This window comes from Rattus norvegicus, chromosome 13, assembly GCF_036323735.1.
Source record: "Rattus norvegicus strain BN/NHsdMcwi chromosome 13, GRCr8, whole genome shotgun sequence".
NCBI classification, from domain to species: domain Eukaryota; kingdom Metazoa; phylum Chordata; class Mammalia; order Rodentia; family Muridae; genus Rattus; species Rattus norvegicus.
In genome coordinates, this window is record NC_086031.1 from 104,899,690 (window position 1) to 104,923,217 (window position 23,528).

The window sequence follows — 23,528 nt, forward strand, 5'->3', positions numbered from 1 at the left end:
CCTCAGGGTTGGAGGAACGACCCCTGCTGCTCATGCTTGGAGCAGCAAAGCAGCTGGAAGGTGCAATTCTTTCATGCAAACAATTACCACAAAGCCTCTCTTCAGACTACAGTTTGGCTGGATTTTTTTTTCCCCCAAACCCTATGAAGGACAACCTAGAAGGGGACTGCAGAAATAGAAGAATCCATTAATGGTGTACTGCCACCTGCTGGTCAAACGTGAGGAGTGGCATTCCCGGAGAAATGAAGTCAGGACTTGGAAACCGGTGAACACGGGAAACTGTTAAACTTGGAACTGTTAACTTGGAAACTGGTAAGCTCAGTTCCTGAAACGGAGAGTTTTTGCAGAATAGTTTTACCCCACCATGTAGAAACGCTCAGATGCTAAAGGAGAACCGGCCTTGGTGTGCTCACACGGCAATCAGCCCAACAGTCCCTGGTCAGGACCGAAGCACTCGCCCACGACACTCAGCTCTAATCCACCGCACACTGGACCCCACTTCAGGACAGAACACACTTACTCACAGGCTCTCCCAAATCTAAGGTGGACTCTAAGACCTCCAAATTCACAATAATTAAAAAATATATCCACAGTAGCTGGAACCTGAAATGTTAGTTCCTAACAAATTAGAGAGCAGCCCCAGTGAGCACAGAAGCGAGTGGTTTCACTACAGAGCTTTTGTTCTCCATTAACTACAGCACAGTACAGGCTTGCAAGTCCTGGTCTGGAGAAAGTTTCGGAATCTGCATTATGGGTTGACAAACCTGCCTTTCCTCAGCCCAGCAATTCTTACCAAGGAAAGTTTTCCCTAAAAAAAAAAAAAAGACAGCCCTTTCATTGCTAATTTTCATGGTTTCCTGTGAGGCTGAGCTAAGCGAGGTGAGCAGCAGCACAGCTGTGAGCCCCTACAAACCAGAGACCATGCACACAGGGGAGCCCGTGCACTACATCGGCTCCAGACGCACACGGGGCAGCCAGCAGGCAGGGGAGGAGTAAGCCCTGCTCCTTCCTGAGACTCCGTGCACCCCATCTGCACTGACAGGAGGACAGCTCAAATGCAACGGACATGCTTAACTATGGCTGCCAACAGAGCCCGGAAGGCCACAGACATACATCTGTGATGCTAGAAATAAAAAGCAGACCCAGATCATAATAAAATTTAAAGTCTGCCCATGTGGAGAGGCTTAGGGGACACAAGGCCTTCCTTAAGACACTTCAAAGAACACAATGAGTTTCCAGAGATATATAAATGCTTTTACCAAGAGCAGTGAGTATGCACGTGTGTGTTTGCACACCCATACACACATCTTTGGCTCCATATCATTCAGTCCCCTACTTTTCTTCGTTGGGCTGAAGGGGTGAGCAGACCCGGGCGTGAGCAGCTAGTGAAAAGCACAACTGGCAGAGCGAAGGAAGAGCTGCCTTTCAAGTGAAGCATTTGAGGAGAGTGCTCTAACCTGGGGCGCAGTACATTCTCGCTATGGCGTCGCTGTCACAGAGATCTTCAACCTCACTCCACCTGCTAAAATACGTTAGCTGAATGTGTCCTAAAAACAAAACGACAGGAGAAATCAAAACATTTTTCTCTTCCATTTTCTGCAGAAGCGAACTGTAATTACTCCTTTTGTAGCTAAAAACAGTATCATTAAGAATAATGGCCTCATTAAGTACTAGAAGCTATTACTGGGGTGAATTTGCCGCACTGATAATGAAGCTCTAGACAGGAAATGAAGATACTAATTACAAGATAAAACGCCTACTCAGTTAATTGGAAGCAACAGCGAATAAAAAGAAATGCATTTGTGAAAGTTCCTGACCTCCATCATTCAATAAGATGTTGTTTGGGTTCAGATCTCGGCACACAATCCCCTCTCTATGCAAGGCGTCCAGGGCTACCACCATCTCTGCTGCCCATCTTTGAATGCAGCCCTCTGGGATGAAGAGCCTGGCGCTTACTGCTAGTCGCTGGTCCAGGTCCTCGAAGATCTGATGGACTTCCTTCTCCGCTCCCCCGGCTCCCACACTCCGCACCTTGGCCTCCGAGTCTCCTTCTTTGCTCGGCTCTGTGAACAGCAGCACTTCCTCAGACGTGGCAGTGTCTGTGTGTGCGCTGTCTTCTTTAGCACCTGAGCATGGACTAGCAATGTGGAATAGGCTTTCTTGCAAGTCCTGTGAAGTGACCGCTCCCTCCACCTGCCCCAGCCTGTCAGACTCTGAATGCAAGCTGGAAAACAGAAACTGGTCTTGTGAGCTGCTGTGATCAACTGTAGCCGTGAACAACACCCCAAGATCTGCCTGAGCACTGCGCTCTGGGGTCACACCACCAGGACGGAATTCAGTGGGATGGCTCAGTTCCTCTGGGCCTTCTTGTCCCAGGTCATGGCACTGTTCAGAACTCAGCCTGAGGCACAACACATCCGGGGCTTCCAGCCTGCCTATGCTGGCCTGTGAAAACTTAGTAGGGTCCACTGCTGAAGTCTCTTTGGTTGGCTGCAGTTCACCAGGTAGATTCACAAGAAGGTCAGGCCTCCCTTCCTCAGCACTACAGACATCCTCAGAGGCAGCCTCTTTAAATGAGATAACCGGGACGGAGTCATCTGAGCCCCTGCTGATGGAGTCCTGAGCTTCACTCTCTCCCTGGCTCTTGCCGGCATCAAAACTCTGGGAAGGACTGTCTCCATCTTCAAGGGTAAAGAGTGCTTTCAAAGGCTCTGGTTTCAGACTGTGTAATTTCTCACCAGAATCCAGTCCCAAGAGCTCACTTGTGCTGTCTTTACTGTCTATTCGGAAGAACTCCATAGGACTGTTTTTCGACCTCCTGAGGGAATCAGATGTTCGAGGAGAACAAACTGCTTCTAGGCCCTCGTCTCCAGGGAAGAACTTGAGCTGGGTGCTGGGGCTTGCACTGTCAGCGGTGAGGGATGCTGGGAAGCTCCTAACAGCTTGGCTATCAGCATTCTCCCCTTCAGGCTGCATGACAGACTCCTCATTCAAAGATGTAAGGTCAAGCTTTTCTTGCCCATATTCGTTGCACAGCGTTAAGTAGCCAGCTGTGCACTCTTCCTCTGAGCTGGAGCCCGAATCGGGCCACTTGGGAGAGCTGTCCTGCCCATCATCTTCCTGGTTACTATCGTCCTGAGAACTCGGGGTGAGGCTAGTCTTCAGGGGCAGAACCTTCAGCATGCTCCCTGTGTCGCTCCCTCTGGACTCAACACTGTAGCTGCCCTGAGGACTAGCACTTGGCTGCTGCAGGCGCACTCGAGGAGGCATGGGCGGTCTCGCCTCCTTAATGTCCAAGCTTTCTCGAGAGCTTCTGTTCAGAAATTTACTGATATATGACCAGAGTTTGCCACCTGTGAACAACAGCGACAAAAAATTAAAATTTCTACATTGGTAGTTACCTGAGCCACTGAAGAAAATGAAGTACTATGATAATTAGACAAAAAAGAAGTCAACAAAATTCATTAATATCAAAGACCTACTATGTTGTATATGAATAAAGTGTGACAGTCTTCTGTGGACTTCACTAAGTGTTGAGTGCAGTGACGATTATTTTAAAAATTACAACCTATTTCTTCCTGTAAAGGGATTTACCTGCCATCCCCGCATAGCTAGATCTTTAAGTTAAACATTGTCTAGTCTTCTGCTTAAGTTATAACCAGTCCACCAGAGAGACGGGGGCTGCTTAATGCTGTATACTGTAGTAGGGAGTACAGTGCCAGCCCATTCTGAAAATGCCCAGGCCAGACCTGGGGACAGGTGGGCCACCTGGCAGCTGGTGCCTTCGAAAGTGACATCTTCTGCCTCTGGAACATGACGCATACTCTGTATGGACAAATATGACCCCTGGGGAAGATTAACTGAGCAGCGATTAATAAGGTGAGCCACCAAGGAGAGAACAGCCCATGTTCTGACACACCTCAGACCCAGAACCTACCTGTGTCATCAAAGGAGCATGAGATAACCCAGCACAGCTCCCACAACGCTGGCCACAAGGGTGCGTCAGCTTCTAGAGTGGAGAGGTGTTCTAACAAGGATCTGCATGCTTTTAACAATCATGGGAACCGCATGGGTTAGAAATTTAATTATTAAAGCCCATATCAAAAGAATAATTCATTAAATTTGGGGCCAAAGTCTCAAGAAGAGAAGCTACAAACGCATTCTCCATGACAACAGAAACAGCTCCCAAAACTGGGAAATGAAAAGATGAGTTATGGGTGAGATGGCTCAACAGGTAAAGACACTTACTGCCCAGTCTGAAGACTGTAAGTTCAGTTCCAGGGACCCACATGAGCAGAAGGGGAGAAGCAGCTTCTGCAGACTGTGTTCTATACACACACACACACACACACACACACACACACACACACACACACACTAAACAAATGAATGAATGAAATTTAAGAGAATGAGTTAAAGTAAGCCTCCCTGCTTAGATGAGGAGGGTAAATTTTCAGATCAGTTTTCATGGCTATTGGGTGTCGTGTACCAAGGGAGCTCGACTGAAATACATAGCCATCAGCAGTCAGCCACAGGTGTAAAGCCATTTGTCCAAGAAGCATCTGCTTCACAATTCACCCCAAGGACATCCGCAAGGCTACAAATCAGCTTACCCTGCCCTCAGCATGAGGGCAGTGCAGTCAGTGACTGTCAGTGCCCCCACCCCACCTCTGCCCTTCATGTCCCCTTCTGTTCTCTTTAGAGTCTATGTTCAGGACTTTCCCCCTACGAATGTACTAACATTTAAGGATCCACCCGTGGCTTAACTGTGGTTGCCAACATCTTCTGACAACTGTAACCACTGTGTGAAGCGGTGAAGGTGAAGCCTGGATTTCACTGGAGACCCCAAGATGTTGGAGATGCCAGAGCTGTGGGGTACCTGCCAAGGAGAGCTGCTAACAGGGATCGGAACCAGCCCAGGACAGGAAAGTATGTTACAGTCTACAAAGCCGAAAGGAGCTGGAGGTCTGAAGAGCCTTTCCACATCGGACATGGAGATGCAGAGTTTGGTTTGCCCAACTGGTTTTAGGTCTTGCTTTGGTCCAGCATTTCCCCAGTATGCTCCCTTTCCTCCCCTTTGGAATGGTAATGAACAATCGTGCCACTGTATGTGAGAAGTGTGTGATCTGTTTGTCATTATTGTTGTTGTTATCATCATCATCATCATCATCATCATCATCATCATCATCATCATCATCATCATCATTATTTTGATTTCACAGGGGCTACAGTTAAGGGATTGTCATAAGTCCCAAAAGAGACTTTGGACCTTTAAACAATGTTGAGATTCTGATAGTCTATGTGGACTTTTGAAGTTGAACTGAATGCATTTTTACATTATGCTTTGGCTACAAGCATATGGGGTCTAGGGAATAGTATGTGGTGATTTGAAATAAGAATGTTCTCCCCATACACTCAAATTTTTTGAATGTTTAGTCATAAGGTAGTGAAACTGTTTGAGAAGGATTAGAAGGATCAGGAGGGGTGGCCATGTTGGAAAAAGTACATCACTTAGGGTGGGCTTTGAGGTTTCATAAACCCATACTAGGCCCAGAGTGTGAGTGTGAGTGTGAGTGTGTGTGCGTGCCTGTCTGTCTGTCCATCTATCTCTATCTCTCTATCTTTCTTCCTCTCTCCCTCTCTCTCCCTGCCAGACACCTGTGGATCAGGATGTAACTCTCAGCTATTGCTCCAACTTTAACTCACAATTAGCATCATATCATAACATTTTCATGAGAAAATGAGTTCAAATGATTGTGCAGCACAGCTGGCCACACAGGGTGTGTTACGATACAGTCAAATGCTCCTCTGTTAGCTGAATTCCATCCTCCTGCCTCTAGCTGCTGAGCAGGTCCTGGGATCCCCACATGCACTGGCAGCTGGCTGGGGAACATGAGTTTTTCTAAGGCTGCTGTGCAGGCTGCTATGTTGCTCTACCAGAATCCCCTGTACACACAAGAGACAACTCCGCTCCTTCTTCAGCAAGCTACCTGTACCAGACATTAGCCACTAGCCATTTTATTAATCATGGTGACATCCTGTTGAATTTCCACTGTTTCCACTGTAACTTTTTTTTTGTTTTTTTTGTTTTTTTTTGTTTTTTTTTGTTTTTTTGTTTTTTTTGTTTTTTTTTTTTTTTTTTTATTGAACCTTCTGGGCTCACATAAGCCCCAACATGAATTACAGGAGCCAGGCTTCCTGGAGGGAAGGAGGCTGTGTGAGCCTCTCCAGTTCAGCCCAGCACTCAGTGCAGAGCAGGGCTGGGTACGAAGTATGTCCTCCCCTCTGCTGACCCCATGAGTCCCCAAAGCAGAGAATACTACTCCTGCAACACTCACAAGTCCTCCAAAGGGTTCCGCTTTCTTCAGAACCAGATCAATCCTGACAAACAGATTTACACAAGCCTTGATGACATTACGACACCATTGACCTAAACAACTGTTGCTCATTAAATGTCAAATAAAATAGAAAATACTTAAAGTATTGATCATGCGAACACACCAAGCATATAGTTGATATATGCTAGGCTGCTTTGAAGCATTGGCAATTCCAGTTTTAAGCCATCTTAAGCTATAAAATAGTAATTCATAACATTTAATTAAACCTCTCTGTCTCTTATTTTAATTTATTGGTTTTCTATAAGACTGAACAATAAATGAGTGGATTTGCTTGAGCAAACTTAGAAATTAGATTTAACACAGATGATATTATTATAGCAAAGTAAAAATCACCTTTGACCTAGAAATTCCCACTTAAAGATATCTGCCTTACAAATAATTCTTCAAAACAAAACAAAAATGCACAAAGATACATACATGCAAGAATAGAGACCTCACACATCCAACCCAGTAACGGGAGGAGCTGCATCATGGGAGATGAGCAGAGCCTCTCCTCAGGTCCTCACAGAAGCATTTGCACACACGCAGTGCTCAGCTCACGCCTGCCACTACCTGCTGTACACATGGAGCTGCCTCACCTCCTTCAGTTCTACTGAGTGCATAGCCACTGCCGTCTCTATTGGACAAGGAAACCGAGGCACAGAAAGGCTAAGGGACGTGCTCAAGCCACAGAACTAGCAATGGGTTAAACAGCTCACATTGCCTTGTCCTTGATCTAAACTCCGGGCTGGCTTTGAATTTGCTATAATCTTTCTGCCTTAACCTTCTAAGTACTACACCTAGAGAACACTTTCTTCATAAAGAAGGAAAGAAATGGGAAGGGAGCAGAGGGGAGGGGAGGGGAGGGGAGGGGAGGGGAGGAGAGCAGGGAGGGAGGGGAAAGGAAGGGATGTCGAGGGGAGGGGAAGGGAAGGAGGGAGGGGAGGGGGTATATCTCATTATGCAGTCTGCTTAGCCCTGCCTGGCCTGGTACTCACTATGTAGACCAGGCTGGCCTTAAATTCACAGGTATCTGCCTGATTCTGCTTCTTGAGTCCTGGGATGAAAGGTGTGTGCCACCACCCTGTGCAAAGTGATATTTTAAAACACAACCTGTATGAGCTCAGAAGGTGTCTAATGTGCACTGCTAAGATGCCACACAGGTGAGAGGCAGCATATTAGATCTGCATTAAAATACAAAAACAGAAGTAATAGGCAGGGTGGCACAAACCTGTCATCTCAGCACTATGGAGGCTGAGGCAGGGGGATTACAAGTTCAAAGACAGCCTGGGCACAGGCAGATACCATCTCCACAAGGAAAAAAGAAGCCTGATTTCCAGTGCTCAGAATGGAGCACTGGCATGAACAGGAAGGGTTGCAGACTCCACAGAGCTGGAGTTTGTGTGCTAATAATCTTAGAACTCGGCTAATGAAGACACTGGTGGAGAAATTCCTCCACACCCTGCTCTGCTCTCACAGCTGTGGGCTTCTAACCTGATCATCCCTTTCCCTGACTGAGAACACGCCACACAGTGAACATTCCACTCATGGCTAGGCTGAAGAACATTCTATAACCTCTAGTCTCTTAACATCGACACCCACAGACTTGACTGAAGGCTGTCCCTATCTGCTCCCCAAATGGAGCTAAGCAAACGGTTAAAGGAGCGATGACTATCTGAAGCCTGTCTTCTAAGCTTGGTTGGACACAGGCCTGTAAGTACGCTAAGACTGTACCGTAACTAAACTATGCCTTCTGCAGCCCTCCTGAAAATGTTTCTGTCCTGCCTATGTCCATCTGGGTATTAATAAACATCTCCAGGGTTGGGGAAATGGCTCATTCACAAAAGTGCTTATCGGGCAATGGCAGGGCCTCATAAGAAAGCTGGGTGTGGTGGTGCTATGCTTAGAACCCCAGAACTCAGAGGGTCCCTGGGGCTTGCCAGCTAGCCAGCCAGCCTCTTGGCAGACTCCAAGCCAAGTAAGAAGCCATGTCTCAACATGAACAGCTTCTGAGGGACAACATTTACAGCTGACCTATGGCCTCTACAAGCATGTACATGCATACATATATGTACACACATGAACTCTACATGTATGTACACTATCTATAATTCCTGTGTCCAAAACTGAAGCCATTTTTTTCCAACTCAATCTACTTTTCCCACCACTTACTGAACGGAAGCCCCATTTTTAACATTTTGAGTCAGACACCCTGGAGTACTTCCTGTGAGGCAGAATCCTATCGGTCAGTTCTACTTTTAACACGTGTTCAGACTCAAACAACGTAAGTGATGTGGGCACGGACATGCAGATGCTACCAGACGTCCTGCCAGCACCGCTGACACTGCGGCCTGGCCCCGCTGAGGCGCTGCTCGGGTGGGGACTTTTGAGAGTTCTGCCATCTCTGGGGCTCTGGGGCTCTGGGCCCTACCCTGGGGAGGGAGTTCACTGAGTTCTCAGGACCTAGACTTGCTCTGGCTGTGTCTTACCACCTTGATCCCGTACACGTGCTCACAAGGGCTGCCTCACATAGCCCTTGTGTTGCCATGGCTCTGCTGAGCATCCCTCAACCACCACTCATCCTGCTCAGTCAGGTTCTCACGAGCAGTGTAAGAGGCTGTGAGATACCACAGGCCCTGCCTTCCAGCTTCCAGCTTCTTCGTTCCACACTCTACTCAACCATCATCCGAGCTTGGTGGATGAGGCTGCTGCTCAGCTGCTGAGCTCACCCCTGGCTCTCTCTTGCCAAGGCTTCCTCTCCCTACACACACACACACACACACACACACACACACACACACACACAGACACCGTGCCTTCTCACTCATCAAATGCCCCTTCCTCAGTATGGTGACCACCGGTGAGAACAGCTCCCCAGCCCTCGAAAACCCGCTCTCCCCATTTTCAGTAGCTTCGAGTCTTCTCCTGTGTGTGCGCTTACTGTCTGCCCCATCTAAACCACCATGTGGGCTCCATGCGGCAAACGCCTCTGCTTGTCTCTCTGTGGTGTCAGACCTGTATCTACGCTCAAGAAAGCTGCCTGGAGGCTTCTGGGTGAGGCAAGCACAAAGCGAGCAGGAAACCTGCACACGTTCTAGCTCTGTGAGCTCTGGGAGCCGAAGCTGTGCGTTGTGAACACTCAGGGCTCGGCAGAGCTATCTGCACTGTCAGGATGCCTTTTTACAAGTGTTTCTTTGAGGAGGGAGCTTGTCACAGTGCATGTGGAGGTGGGAGGGCAACTTACAGGAGTCTATTCTCTCCTTCCACATGTGGATCTGTGACAGTGTCTTAATTCCTGGAGGATCTACAGAAAGGACCACAGTGGGTAAAGGAAACACACAGCTATCAACTGATTCACTCCACTGCTTGAGCCAGACCTGGGAAACACACAGGTCCACCAGCCCTAAAGACCACACCATCTCATCTGCTGGGTCCAAGCTCAGCCTGCTCCATACTCAGCTCCAGGCAGCTCGTCTGCGAGGGCCTTAGGTAAAGCTGACATAAACCTAGGCATCGGGGAAAGGCTCGTCTGCGAGGGCTCCTCAGGTAAAGCTGACATAAACCTAGGCATCGGGGAAAGGTCACATGAGTAACTGCCTGGCTGTAGGAGCATCTCTCTGACGAATGGTAGTAGTGCCACCCTGGGCAGGTGGTCCTGGGTTATGTATGAAGCGTGCTGAGCAAGCCAGGAAACAACAGTCTTCTACGGTGCCTGCTGCAGTTCCTGCCTCCAGGCCCCTGCCCCAAGTTCCTGCCCTGACGGCCCTTCATGATGCACTGTAAGTAGAACCTGTAAACCAAATGGGCCCTTCTTCCCGGAGTTCTTTTTGTCATCGTGTTTATCCCAGCCACAGAAAGCCAACTACACCACCACCTCCACACAGCCAGGAGTGACCTTTCCGGTTGTTTGTTTGAACTCAGATCTCGTGTGGCCCTCCTCTGGCATGAGTGTCGAATCCCACTACACCCGGCTCGTGAGTGAGCTCCTGAGGTGAATCAGCTCCTAACCCTGCAGGGCCGCACTCCTGCCTGCCTCTCCACAGCATCACAGCTATCCTCATGGCCACACCACAGCCACAGCTCCTTTCTTGGTCATCAAACACCTGTTGTCACACTGCCTCTGTCCTTGGACCTTACATCCAAATTGTGATTCAACGGTTCCTAAATGTCACCATATCCGCGCATGCGTGAAGCAGTCCCCCTCTGTCACTCGGGGAGTCAGCCTGTGTTAGGTGTCAGAGTGGAGGCCTGACTTGTATGCCGTGCTCCACTGCTTTCTGTTTTCGTGTTCAACTTCCTAGCGGCAGGTTAAGTTTGGAAGGGGCAGGTCCTTGTCCTGCTTTGTTCACGGGAAATTCAGCTCCGTGTGCAGCACACACTCAGTCAACGAAGAGCAAATGAGCTGAGGTTCCCACTGCAATAACGTTCCTAACATCACAGACTTGTAGGGAATCGAGCCACAGACGTTTGAAAGGAGAGACGCCCGTGACAGTGTACTACTGTGCTTCCGTTTGTCCGTGCTCTTGGAGCACTGTGACACTGGCACAGCACATTACACCAGCACCAGCTACAGTCTCAGTCTTGAGAGGCAGAGGGAAGATGGCAGAGGAAAGACAAGTGTGAGAAGAGGAGGAAGGCGAGCTACAGCCTCGAGGTACGCGAGGGTCAAAGCTTGCCTCAGATAATCTCCAGCATGAATAATCCAGCCGGGTAATAGAATATTGACCATAATTACATTCATCCTACTGACCTTGTTCTAAATGATTATGGATTATTACTACGGAAGTTATTTTGTTCCACACCAGAGGTGGCTGTATTTCGCTATCAGATGACATGACCTCTAATTCAATAATGTCTGTAATGCACTGGTATCCTCAGATAAAAGCTGTCTATAATGTCTGAACAAAGGTGAATTAGTTATCCAATTCACACACGCAATTAACTCTCTTACTACCTGTGAGCCGTGGAGCCCCTCTGAATTCCCTATTAAACACTGCGTGTGGGGTCTTCCTTCCACCTCACTGTCTTGTGCAGGCTCCATCAGAACAACATTGGTCCCTCACTGCTCCACCGAAAACCTTGCATGCATTATCATAAGACACCATTCCAGAAGGCAGTGTCTCTTTTTCCCGAGAAAAGGGTATTAAATTCAAATGTTATGTCTATTAGAAAAATAGAGTATTTCATTTTCAATATAAAAGTAAGGACGCCTTCGTGAAGAGTGGAAAATAATTTATATTTTCTTCATTATTTTAAGAACATCTGTTTAAACACCAAAAGGCAATACATGTTATGTGAATTTATATTAACATGCTGTAGTCACCTAAATAAAAGAATATTTATTTAAATTCAGGTGTTATCAGGCAACACGGAGTCAGCGAGTGCCTTCTGCCACCTGTTCTCCAAAGCGGCTGAAGGGGAGCCCAGGCCTCTGCTTTGTACTCAAGCGGATGCCAGTGGCTGTGTTCATGAGACTCAGATCAGAAACGAGGCAATGTCAAATGTTAAGCAAACACCCCTGCGTTCCCTCTGAAGGAAGCAATTAATTAATTCTGCAGGGGATGCTTTTTTAGTCATCTAACGTAAGTGTAGCTTTTTAGTGCAGACAAGGGAGCAGAATTAAATCTCTAAATGAAGCCTCGCTCTTTCCGTGCGCACTGAAGCTCTTATTCTGTCAGTAAATCTCCCAGCAACGTGCACACATGAGGACTGTCTGTCCCACAGGTCAGTGAGTGATGCTGGCCAGCCGCCTGGGTCGTCCTGTTCCCCTAAACTCAGAGCAAGGAGGCTGAGCAGGAGTGAGGAGACAAATCCCCATGCTCAGGAAAGATAAGCAAAGCGCCATCACTGACACTCCATCACTGCACAGGTGACTCTCTCCACGGCCAACCCACCTTCGGCGTGCTGCAGCACGAGAAACACCGACTCCTCCGAGATGATGTATGTGTGCAGACACACCATGTTAGGCACACAGCGGGGGATGATGGTCTTCCTGTTCCTGCTGCACTCGCTGCTTTTCCTGAGACCCTGACAGAGAACAAAAAGGTCAGTTGTACCCGCAGTTGCCTTTGGAGCCTGCTGTGCTCAGTGTTTATCAACCAAACTAATCTATCCGAGTTACTCGGGGCTCCAGAAGCCACTCATCTGCTGCTCTGTGCCCCTCGGTCCCCAGAGGCTCCGCTGATGGCATCTGGCGTGAATCCAGACAGCAGAAGATGCCACAAAGCTGCCATTAAAATCAATTACGTGGGTCAGTGTTTTTATTAGCGATGCTCTCAAACTAAGTCATCAGGATGACACACGGTTACTTCTCTGTGACCTCTAAGTTTGATTTTCCTTGTGTATATTTTTAAGGCAGCAGCTAGTTCCATTCTCCAGACACCAGGCATGCCCTGCATGAAGCAGCAACTTTTAAATTCTTTTCCAAAATACTAACGACAACCTCCAAAAGCACACAATTTGTGTATTTCCTGGTCTTGCACCCAGGTTTTAAAAAGCTAGGTAAATACCACTGGGTGTGGGGGCATGGACTGCTCATAAAGAGGGGCGGTCTGCACACGTGTCAATGTGACCGACCTCCTGTTGTGCCTGATCAGCAAGAGAAAAGGGGTGCTCAAGGCAAGCGTCCTTTTGGGTGCCATGGGAATGTTTAATCAGGATATATTTAGAATACATACTATTGCAAACCATTCCAAAAACATTATCAAAACTAAAATTATTCACTTAACTATGTACTGAATTTGCACCAAAGAACAGGCCAGGACACAGCTCTGCCAAGTATCTGCAGAACCAGGAGCTGTACTCACAGCTCAACTGAGGCCCGTGTGACCCTCATGAAGCAGAACGGCACCTCTGAAATACACGCTTAGTTCTTGGATGCATTCAAATTATATGTCCTTAACATAAAACTCTTTAAATGGAAGCTACAATATGTTTATCAACTGTGAAAGACAGAAATAGCAATCACCAAAAACATATGATATCAAGTGCCATGTAAAAGTATTTTTCTTTCAAAAGCATGTTTATGTTTGAAAGTCAATTTTTAAATTCACTAAACATACAAATTTTACTTACTTTTAAAATGAATGTCTGTTCTGTCCTTGTGTCCATTACAAGTAAAACCTAAATAAAAGATACAATTAATAATTTTAGCAGTATATAATAAAACATTAACTCTTTACTTTCAGAGACGAAGAATCAGGTTCTGGTTGTGCTTCTTCCCAAAATTCTAATTTCTAAATAGACGTTTTAAAAACCTTAAATCATCGGACCCAAACAGCCTTGATAAATTTTATTACAATTTTCTTTTCTAAAACTGTTACAGCATAGAACCATCCCTGTGTTTCCTGGATTTATTTTTAAAATGTCTCTTAAAAGTGCGGCGCGTGGCAGGCACGGTGTACCTGCAGCAGTGAGACTGGAAGTGGGTGCAGATGGCGGTGGGTACTAGGCTACCTGGCAATTCTAGGCCAGCTTTGCAAGTGGGGAAACCGCAAAACAGGGTGGCGGTGGTGGTTCCCTCACACGGTAAAGCGGTAGTAATTTATTAAAACTGATGAGGTCCTAACCTTCTGTGATCTCTAAGCAGCCCTCCTAATGGTCTCCACAACTGAGACTCCAGTGCCGTCTCAGGCGTCCACGGGTACTGCTTCTCTACTCTGTACCACCATCAACAAACCCTACTGACTCCATAGTCAACATCCGCCCTGCCCCAGTGCCCCAGCTGACAACCAAGACGTCATGACAGGCCTCCAGCTCCCCTGCACACTGCATAGCTCTATAGTCAATTCTTAAAATACCAGGCAAGGCTTCTTTTATAAATGTGTTTAGATGTGTCACTCATTGTCCCATGTCTGTAAGAAGTGAACCAACGGGGCTGGGGATTTAGCTCAGTGGTAGAGCGCTTACCTAGGAAGCGCAAGGCCCTGGGTTCGGTCCCCAGCTCCGAAAAAAAAGAACCAAAAAAAAAAAAAAAAAGAAGTGAACCAACTCATAAGGACTGCAAGACCTTCACTGCACACACTGCTCCCTCGAATGGCCATCCCTGACAGCCTAGGAGAAGGAAACAGGCAGAGATAGGCTACAAAGGCCAGCTAGCAAGCCCATGAGTGTCTGCCGCCACCGTTCTTTTGGCATTACAGAGGCTGCTGTCATCCTCTCTGACAGCCTCTCCCGAGTGCCTCACCTGCCCTATTTAAGCCAGCCTGTGTAGTGATACAGTGTTATTCACACAGATACCTTCCAGATGTCCTGCAGAGTTCCTGAACCCAAGCTCTAAGTCTCTCTCAATTCTCCAACTACAAAGCCAGTCAAGTCAACAAAGGAACTGCACCTCCTAGGCCTTCCTAACCACCTCTGGCTCCTTCCTCTCCCTCAGTGTAAGCATTTACCACGTCCGACATGGGTAATCAGCATTAGCCCCCTCAGTCACCACTCCGGTTCCACACATAGCTGACTTCAGGGCCCTGGGTGCGATGCTATGATGAAAGATGACCAGGGCGGCCACCATGTGTGACAGTCACACTGAGATGATCTTACAAAGTTCACTCAGGGTCACGATGGCTATCACTATCATTGCAGCTTCTCTCTGGAATATTCCCCCAGTCAGTAACTCAAACCATTGCTCATTTCTCCATATTCAACTCATGTCAATCTCTCTGTCTCTCTTATTAATACTGATGGCTCTTCCTTTGTCTTCCCATTTATATAGTACTGACTTCTATTACGGCATCTCAAACTCTTCAATTTGGTTTCATTTGTTCATTTGTCATCTCCCAACCAGATGTCAAAATCCTTATGGGAATATCACAGTGTCATGGTCCCCAGAGATGCTCACAGCCCGCTCAAGAATCTGTGAGCAGACTGTGCTGTAGAAAGCACTTCACAGAAATAATGAAAGCGGAGCTTACAGATCACCTGGGCTGTCCAGGTGGGTGATGTTGAACCCCATGAATTTCACAGTGATGTGGTAAAGGGGTCTTCCCTGTTTGAGAAGGACCTGGCTAGGATGCAGACCCACCCGCACAGGCAAGAACCAAAGGGGCACGTCTAGAAGCTCAGAGGGAGCCTGAGAGAAGCAGGCAACGTTTAGAAGCAAAGAGCAGCCCTCAGCTAACCAGCAGCAAGGAGACAGCTCACCCCTCTAAGTGCACAGGCAGGGCAGCCTGTTAGCAGTGTGAGTGTGCATGGCGGCAGGTCCTCCACACACCAGAGAGGCCTCCGACTCACACGATCCTAACATAATGAGCACAGGGTCTTCAGACAGCTAACTCTGCTGGCGTTGCCTATGCTGACAGTAGGGTAGCAATGGTGTTTCTGTTTCAAGTACACAACTGGCAGGTTTAATAAGAACACAGAAGGCAAGGTGCGAATGGAGTTTGGAAACAAAGTCAGGACCGAGGGCAGAAAGTACAATCATGGGGCGCTCTCAACATCCCATCTCTAACCAACCAAGTTCAAGGGTCAGCAAACAACTGTAAACTGTTAACTGATCCTCCTTTAAAAACTACCAAGCAAAGAAGGGTGAAATGTGTCCCTGGACAGCTGGCTCCAGTGCGACATCTCTCACTGCCTACCTGTCCTGCACATGTGCAAACAGTGTGCTAGTTACACACTTGGCACACGGGAGGTGGGAACGAAAGCAGCCAGAAAAAGGACATAACAAGGAAAGAGCAACTTGCACGTGAGAGACGGAGCACGAGGTGGGGTAGCCACCCACCCACTCAAAGGAGCCCCTGTGAAGGACTGACAGGAAACCCTGCAGAAAGCATGAGGAAATGACAGGAGCCATCCTGCCCCGAGGAAGCCTTTCAGAGGTGAAGAATACCGGAAGAAAAACTATGAAAGGATAGTGGACCGCCAGTTCAGGAAAGGCGCGGGCTTCGGTTGCTATCACACAGAGAGACTTCAACTGCCGGCAGGGCTCCTGACAATTCTCTACAAAAAGACCCTCCAAGGCATGGAAATGCTCTCGTAATCCTTGAGTCCTGAAGGCGACCTAATGGTCTCTTCCACACACACAAGGCGATGGACAGTGGCGGGCTCTATGGAGGCATCTGTGCTCCTAGCTTTCCATCTCCAGGCTAGCATCTCCAGGTTTTTACATCCGCCTACAACTCTTTGTGCTACTCCCCAGAGAGCTGACCATGTTTGCAAGGACTCAGGTCTACGTGGGGTGGAAACACTTCTGCAGATGGAAGGTAAGGTCGGACAGCTTCTTTTTCTTACCAGAAGCCTCCGCTGTCAGAACAGAATACTCCTGCAGGAATGGGGGTGCACTTTCCTCTGCTTGCCAGTCTCCCTCAGCCGTGAAGCATGAAGCAGAAGGCGTAAAAGGACCGGTGAGGACGGACAAACCTGGCAGGAAGCGCGGGTGGATCCAGGCTTTCTCCTCTCACCAAGTTTGCTTGCCGCTCGACAACGTTCACATTGAGGTAATAAACACAAGAACATATGTGATTTTTTTTAAATGTGCCCTTTGACTGTCAATTCCACCCAAACAGGTGTTGCCTAAATGATTATAAATTGGACTCTGGGTACACCTCTTCAACTGAGCCGTACAGGGCTGGTGGTAATGTAATTAGACCTAGGAACATCAGGCTGGCGACTGCTCCCCATCTGCTTGGCAATAATGTTTAGTTAACAATAGTCTTTAAAAGAAGCACCTTCAACTTTCATTCTTAAAGTTATTTATAGTGCCGTTCTTAACACGCCAGCACTCCTGCTAACAAGAGCTTTAGCCACTAGGAAATTATTAGCCATGCGGCTGTACACAAAGAAGAACGACTGCATTTAACATCTGTATCTCTTCACATTTATCCACTGCAGCCTCATTGAAGTGAGTCCTTAATGAACAGTGGTATAGCATCAATATCATAGCCGCGTGCACACAGATCATAAGGAGCCAGACATGTTTTTAATGCCAACAGTAGGCCGATCTGTAATGAAGCTGTCAGCAGAAAGGACAAAATAACAGCGTCTTTAACCCTCAGACTGAATTTGTTCATATGTAGACTCAAACACAATTTAAAAACTGCTCATGGGTCTGCTCACCTTTATAAAGACAAAACTCTAATTTGTACTAATTTGATACAATTGTCTTCCCAATAAAAGGCTCCTAAAACCATCCTTTATTTCATGATAAAACAAGTGCTGTTGCTAACACTGTCATGAAATAATTGCTGTGGACAGCACATCTTCCTGAAGGAACACGATTAACACATTTCTCTCTTTCATTTGTCACACATACACAGCACACTACATCAGCGTAGGGCCTGACAGGAAGGGCTGCACCATCTTTGCCCACAGTGATACAGAGCATGGTTGAGGGGGTGAGAGCAACTTAGGTCACTAACCAAACTCATCCATGCTTCTGCCCCACCAGAACTATAAACACACACTGAAAGAGAAGGAAAGAGCAACACACAATCGGGAGAAAACTCACAAACCATTTACCTACAGTCGGGGCAAGAAAAAGATGCTTCACTCTCTCCTCAGAACAGGCCGCACTGGACTTGACTACAGTTACAATGCTTAAGTCATTTCTGTTGGGAGCATTAAAACATCACCACTCTGCAGGCACGGCTGTGTGCAGCAAACGGCCCTCCACTGCCCCAGTGATGTGTGGGTGAGCACAGGCTCCCCAGATCTCATCTAAGCCCACCGCACTTCACTTTCTTTTTTTTTCCCAACACAACACTTTTATTGATTCTTTGGGGATTTCCCAGCATAGACCCCCTACCATACTCGTTTCCCAGTCCTTCCCTACACCTTGTCACCTACACCTTGTCACCCACACAAGGACAACTCTACTTGGCATTGAGCATATATTCACAGGGTGTGGTCAAACACGAGCTGAGTCCCTCCCCTCGAAGATCCCTGCTGGCCATCATCTACAGTGGAAGGCAACACCCAACATCCTTCAGCGCTCTCCAAGAATTCCCTCCAGCCCTAGGGAGCATGCGTAGACCTCCACACGGATTCCGTAGGCTTCCACACAGATTCCGGCAACAGCACAGATCAGGAACAGTTCTCTAAGATCTGTGGTTTACGCTGCAGTCCAAAGTCTGTGATCCCAGATGCATCCAGGTCCATGCCCTGTTCATGGGCTCTGTTGATGCCAGTTTGCATACCCACAAAACACAAACGTGTTCCAATGTTTGAGCAGCCCCATACCTACTCTCACAAGCCGTCAGTCTACCTTTGGTCTCCCAGACGTTCTCTGCTCAGAAGGAAAGTTTTAAAAGTCCTGCCCCTGGATACTCAGCTTGCCTCAAAACAGTCTCGCCTCCTACTCTTAAAAAGCTGCTTTGGTAGCAAATGCAACAGGCTTCTAGGATTTATGCACAATATTTTTAAATTTCCTTGGATGGAACCAAATTTTCTCTGTGTTAGAACTTTCAGTTTAACGTGTCACAGAGTCCTGCCTGTGAACTGGAGTAACATGTACCTGCTCCATCACACAAAGAAGGGTAATCTTGGGACAGGCTGAGTTCTTTAAGCACCAATTTAACCCAGAAATATCTAATAGTTTCCAAGATAGAAAACAGCAGATCAAATCTACCAGAACCATGTGATGATAGCATATTCTCTCTCTCTCTCTCTCTCTCTCTGACACACACACGCACACGCGCACACACACACACACACACACACACACACACACACACACACTCAAGTTCAGAGTACCTAAATTTAAGGTGTGCAAGCATCTGTGGCTTCCAAAGGTCCCTCCTTCAGTCCTAATCACCTAGCTACTGCCCGACTACTGCCAAAATCACACTGGGACAAGTGAGGAAGAGCTGTTAGGAGGCAATGGCAATGGGGAACTGCACTGACAGATAAATATCTGCATTTCTAAGAAAACAACGAATTTTCATTTCCTTCAAATGCCCAGGCAGCTGCAAAGGTTTTCGTATGCTAATCTTTTAATTAGAAGGTGTTTAGGCAGTGAAAGCTTTCATATGCACTTCTGATTCTTCATCAAATGTGAACTCCCCAACTTAGCATCAGTATAGCTGGTGGCGGCATGAAGGTTTACCATCTGCTGCTACCCAAAGTCACGGTGGCCACCTTCAGAACATATGCATCAAAGCCCAGAGATGAGAGACTGAAGAAATACTGCCTCAGTCAGCATAAGGGGGAGAGTGAAGCCAGAGGCAGGCGACGGGCGAGCTACCAGAACACACTGAACCCTGGAGTAAGCAGTCATACACAGAAAAGCACCCAAGGTCACTGCCTTTCCAACAGCTGAACCACGGGCAGAAGCAGCAGCACAGCCAAGGGATGTCCCCCAGGCCTGTGTGGTGGGCTTTCCTTTTAACAGAAGGCTGACCCTACTAGAAGAGCCTTCCTCTGAGTAGGCTCAAGTTTAAGGTTTAAGTTGTCTGTTCAGTCTATGAATAGTGAGAGTCACACAACTTACACAGTCACACACAGTGCATGCTGCAAAGGGCTTCTCTCCTGGGCACTTAAAGTCCAAACATTTCCCAAGGAAAATACACTCTGAGACAAGTTTAACAAAATCCACGCAATATTAATTAAAGGGTTGACTGCGAAGATGCAAGCTCCTGTCCAGGCCAGGGCACCGGCCGTAACATCCTGTGTCACACACACGCCCACCAACACTTCATACCACTGAGAACTTAACATGCTCTGCCACCACCAGGATTTCTTTAGACCGTAATAATTTGAATGGTAACAAATGGCTAAAAGTAAAGCCAATGTTTCCAGAGTAATGTATCCTCCAAGAAAGGCTAACAATCATAATGTTGCCATATTGGGAGAAATGTGTCTTTGTGCTTGGAAAATGTATTTGCAAACACTTAGGAAACTAGGGCAGGTAGATTGCAAATTCAAGGCCAATCTAGAGTCAAAAGAAAGGAGAGAGGGAGGGAGGGGGAGAAAGGAGAGAGAGAGAGAGAGAGAGAGAGAGAGAGAGAGAGAGAGAGAGACACCTCCTTGAGGTGATAACACACTCAGCTTCTATACATAAGACCCACCCATCACTGTGGTATTAGTCCACCTACAATGTTGAATCTCAAAAATGTATTCATCTTAACAGAAATTCATCTTTTAACCATAGTTAGAAAAAATGGAATTTTTTATAATTTTTAAGATAATTTTTAGAACAAATTTACCAAGAGCAATCAATCAATCAATCAATAGAATGATGCTAAAACCATCTTCTAAATCAAGTCTCAAAAATGTCAACTGCAACTCGGTTTGTGTTAATGCCAATCTTTTTCTAGATTTTATTTATTTATTTATTTTGTGTGCACCAGTTTTTTGCCTATATGTACATATGCATGTGCAGAGTCCAGGGAGGCCAGAAAATGCACTACGGGCTTGCCTGGAAGCTGTAGGTAAGCATCTTAGCCACCATGAAGCCAGCCAGACACAGAAAGACAAACACTATGCATTCTCCCAGCAGGAGCTAAAGGCAAATAAATGACCTTGTAAGTTTCACCTGCAGAGCAGGGCTAGGAGGCTGGACATGGGGGTGGGTAGGGCTCACATCTAATAGTTGTACAGTTCAGAACAACTACATTAGCACAGTTTTAAAGCACCACGAACTAATAAACATTTCAAGTGGGAGTAGACCGATTGCCCTGCTGGCTGCACACACACAGCACACATGCACTGAAATACGACGCTGCATTCCATGCCTCTGTGCCATCACTGTGTGTCAACTAAAATTCTCTCTGGGGTGGAGCTGGGTGGTAAAGACACAGCACGTGACTTTCTGTACAGCTGGGGGAGACGTAAAGGGCCACAGCTCCTTTGGAAGACACTGGTCAGTCTCTCACAAAACTGTCTTCCTTCTCCATAGGCAACTCAGCAATGAGGCTCCAAAGGAATAAAAATGCTCACACAGAAAGTGCCCAAGAAAGTGGGCACCAGAAACACTAAGACACCATTCAGAGGCCACGAGGATAAACAAACAAAGGCCGTGAGATGAGGAAAGTCCCACGTGTGTCACAAAGTAAAGGACAGTCCACCCAAAGGGCTGCACACAGGGAGTCCAGTGGTGACCCTGAGGGCAGAGAGTGGGGTGGAGGCACTGACTCTGAAGGCAATGAGGACAGACAGCCTGAAGGATAGACAGCACAGTGGAGGCCTCAAGGCATCCCATTTGAACAAAGATGAACCCTGCAGACAAGAGCCAAAGTGAATCTTAACAAGTGAAGAGAGGTTAAAGTTCATTCTTTAGAGGCTACAGATGGCCTAGCACTGCTTCTCTTTGGAAGCCAGGACTTCGTTCCCAGCAACCACAGTACCGCTCACACCCACCTGTAACTCCAGCTCCAGGGGTCCCACACCTTCTTAGGCTCTGCAGGCCCTGCGCTTACACACACATCCACACAGACCCACACACACACATACTTTTTTTAAAATACAAGAAACCATTTTTTGGTTTTGTTTTTATTAAAAACTCACCACATTAGCACAGATCCATATTTCAAGAAGCCCTCAGAGCAGGAACAGGTCCCGAGAATGCCATCAGGTGGCATACATGACAGAACACGGTCTGAGCAGTTGGCCGCCTACAACTGACTACAGCTAGGAGGCTGTGCAGACTGAGACTCCGTAGGTAACTTGTTATAAAGTGTATGTGATAGTTTGGTCTTTGAACACTTCCCAAAGGCCCATGTGTTAGAAGCAGCTCAAAGTGCTGTCAGGAAATAGTGGAACTTTTAGTCAGGGACCCAGGAAGAATGCAAGGGCACTGAGCATGTTCCTTTGAAGAGATGCTGGCCCCTGGCTCCTTAGCTAAAGAGGAGAGACAAAGGCAGTCAGTCTGTCCTGATTGGCTGTCCATCTTACCTTGGAGATCCACAGTGCTGGTTTTTCTCCTTCTCGGCTCTCCCTGTAGCCTGGGTACAGTGGGGATAAATACCAAGGTTACCAGGCCTTGCATCCCCTGAATTAGTCCTTGGGATGACATTTAGAGCAATCAACTTAGAACAGATCTGGTGTGTATGTGCGTGTGTGTGCATGTGTGTGTGTGTGCATGTGTGTGTGTGCACCCTTCCTACACTGTAAAGCACAAATGTATTCTTAAGATATAGACTACGAAGTGCCCCGATCAGAGGCACAAGCCCTATAACCACCTGGCCGAAGATGAGATCCAGACAGCTCTGGAGGTGGCTAACCTGTCTTCTCAAGTTGCCAGCTCTGTAAACAGAGCATAACTTGAAGATTCTAGTCCTCATTTCTGTCTGCATGGGGGGCAGCACAGGTCATTTATATCTCCACAGGCCAAGGAGCACAGCCAAGAGCACACGGGTGGAGAGCTCTGAATGCACGGGCCAAAGTCCACCGCCATCTTTGCAACTGATCACCTCAGGAATCCAGTCCACACAGGAGCTGCATACACTGTGACGCTACTGCCTTTCAGTTAACTTCTGTTCTTGGGCCAGGGACGAATGTGGTTTCTGTCAGGCTGATACCAGTGGAAGCTACGGTGTGTATGGATGGCGACGCCAAGAGGGCACTATCTCTACTTGCCTCTCAATTTTGTTATTAACCTAAAAATATTCTAAAAGTAGTCTTTCTTACATTTTTTCTTTGTTTACAAGTCATTTGTCCAAATCCCCAATGCCTCATACCCTAAAACAAGACAATGTAGGTTATTTCCCAGTAAGTTACCCAGGGAGTGACTATCCCACCTAACCAACCACTGACAATTTCTCTACTCCCAACACCAGATGTCAATGGCTGTTCCACAATGGTACCTCTGTTGTGGGGTGAGTACTCAGTGAACAATACTCCCATCACAGAAACAGCTTTTGTGTGATTCTTCAAATCCTAGGCCTAGGCACCTACCACTTCCTGACACCTGCTTCCACAGGACATGTGTGTCAGAAGGAAACTTGATAGAAAGACAGCAGAGGCAGAGGACAAAGGACCGAGAACTGGGATCTACAAAGGACAGCTCAGGAGAGAGGGAAACAGCCACTCAGAGGCTCTTCTCAGACCTGAGCACCTTCCTTTGTCTCCTGGATTTGATTGTGTGGTTTTTGTTTTTGTGAAGAACCTGCCCAAGGCCACAAAGACACTGCTAAAGAGATGGTAAACACAGAAGCCCTGGGTCCACAGGCCCAAGTTCAGGCCAGGCCATTCAAATCCATCGTGAATTATTTATCCTGT

At 47.2% G+C, this 23,528-nt stretch overlaps 1 protein-coding gene across 10 annotated transcripts in view; it reads right to left on the minus strand.

Annotated features, from left to right (window-relative positions):
- The window catches only part of Rps6kc1 (ribosomal protein S6 kinase C1), a 144,195-nt gene that overhangs the window by 22,394 nt on the left and 98,273 nt on the right, over window positions 1–23,528 (minus strand). For 9 of the 10 annotated variants that reach the window (XR_001840773.3, XM_008769830.2, XM_039090578.2 and 6 more), the window contains 4 exons: window positions 13,452–13,499; window positions 12,272–12,404; window positions 1,818–3,353; window positions 1,458–1,547 (listed from right to left, as the gene is read on the minus strand). Coding sequence is in view for 9 of the 10 variants with exons in the window: in XM_008769830.2 (XP_008768052.1) it covers window positions 1,458–1,547; window positions 1,818–3,353; window positions 12,272–12,404; window positions 13,452–13,499 (1,807 nt within the window). In the remaining variant the exon portion in view is untranslated. Of the gene's footprint in view, window positions 1–1,457; window positions 1,548–1,817; window positions 3,354–12,271; window positions 12,405–13,451; window positions 13,500–16,733; window positions 22,195–23,528 lie in introns of those variants that run through there. The other variant, XM_008769832.4, reaches the window with a different exon arrangement.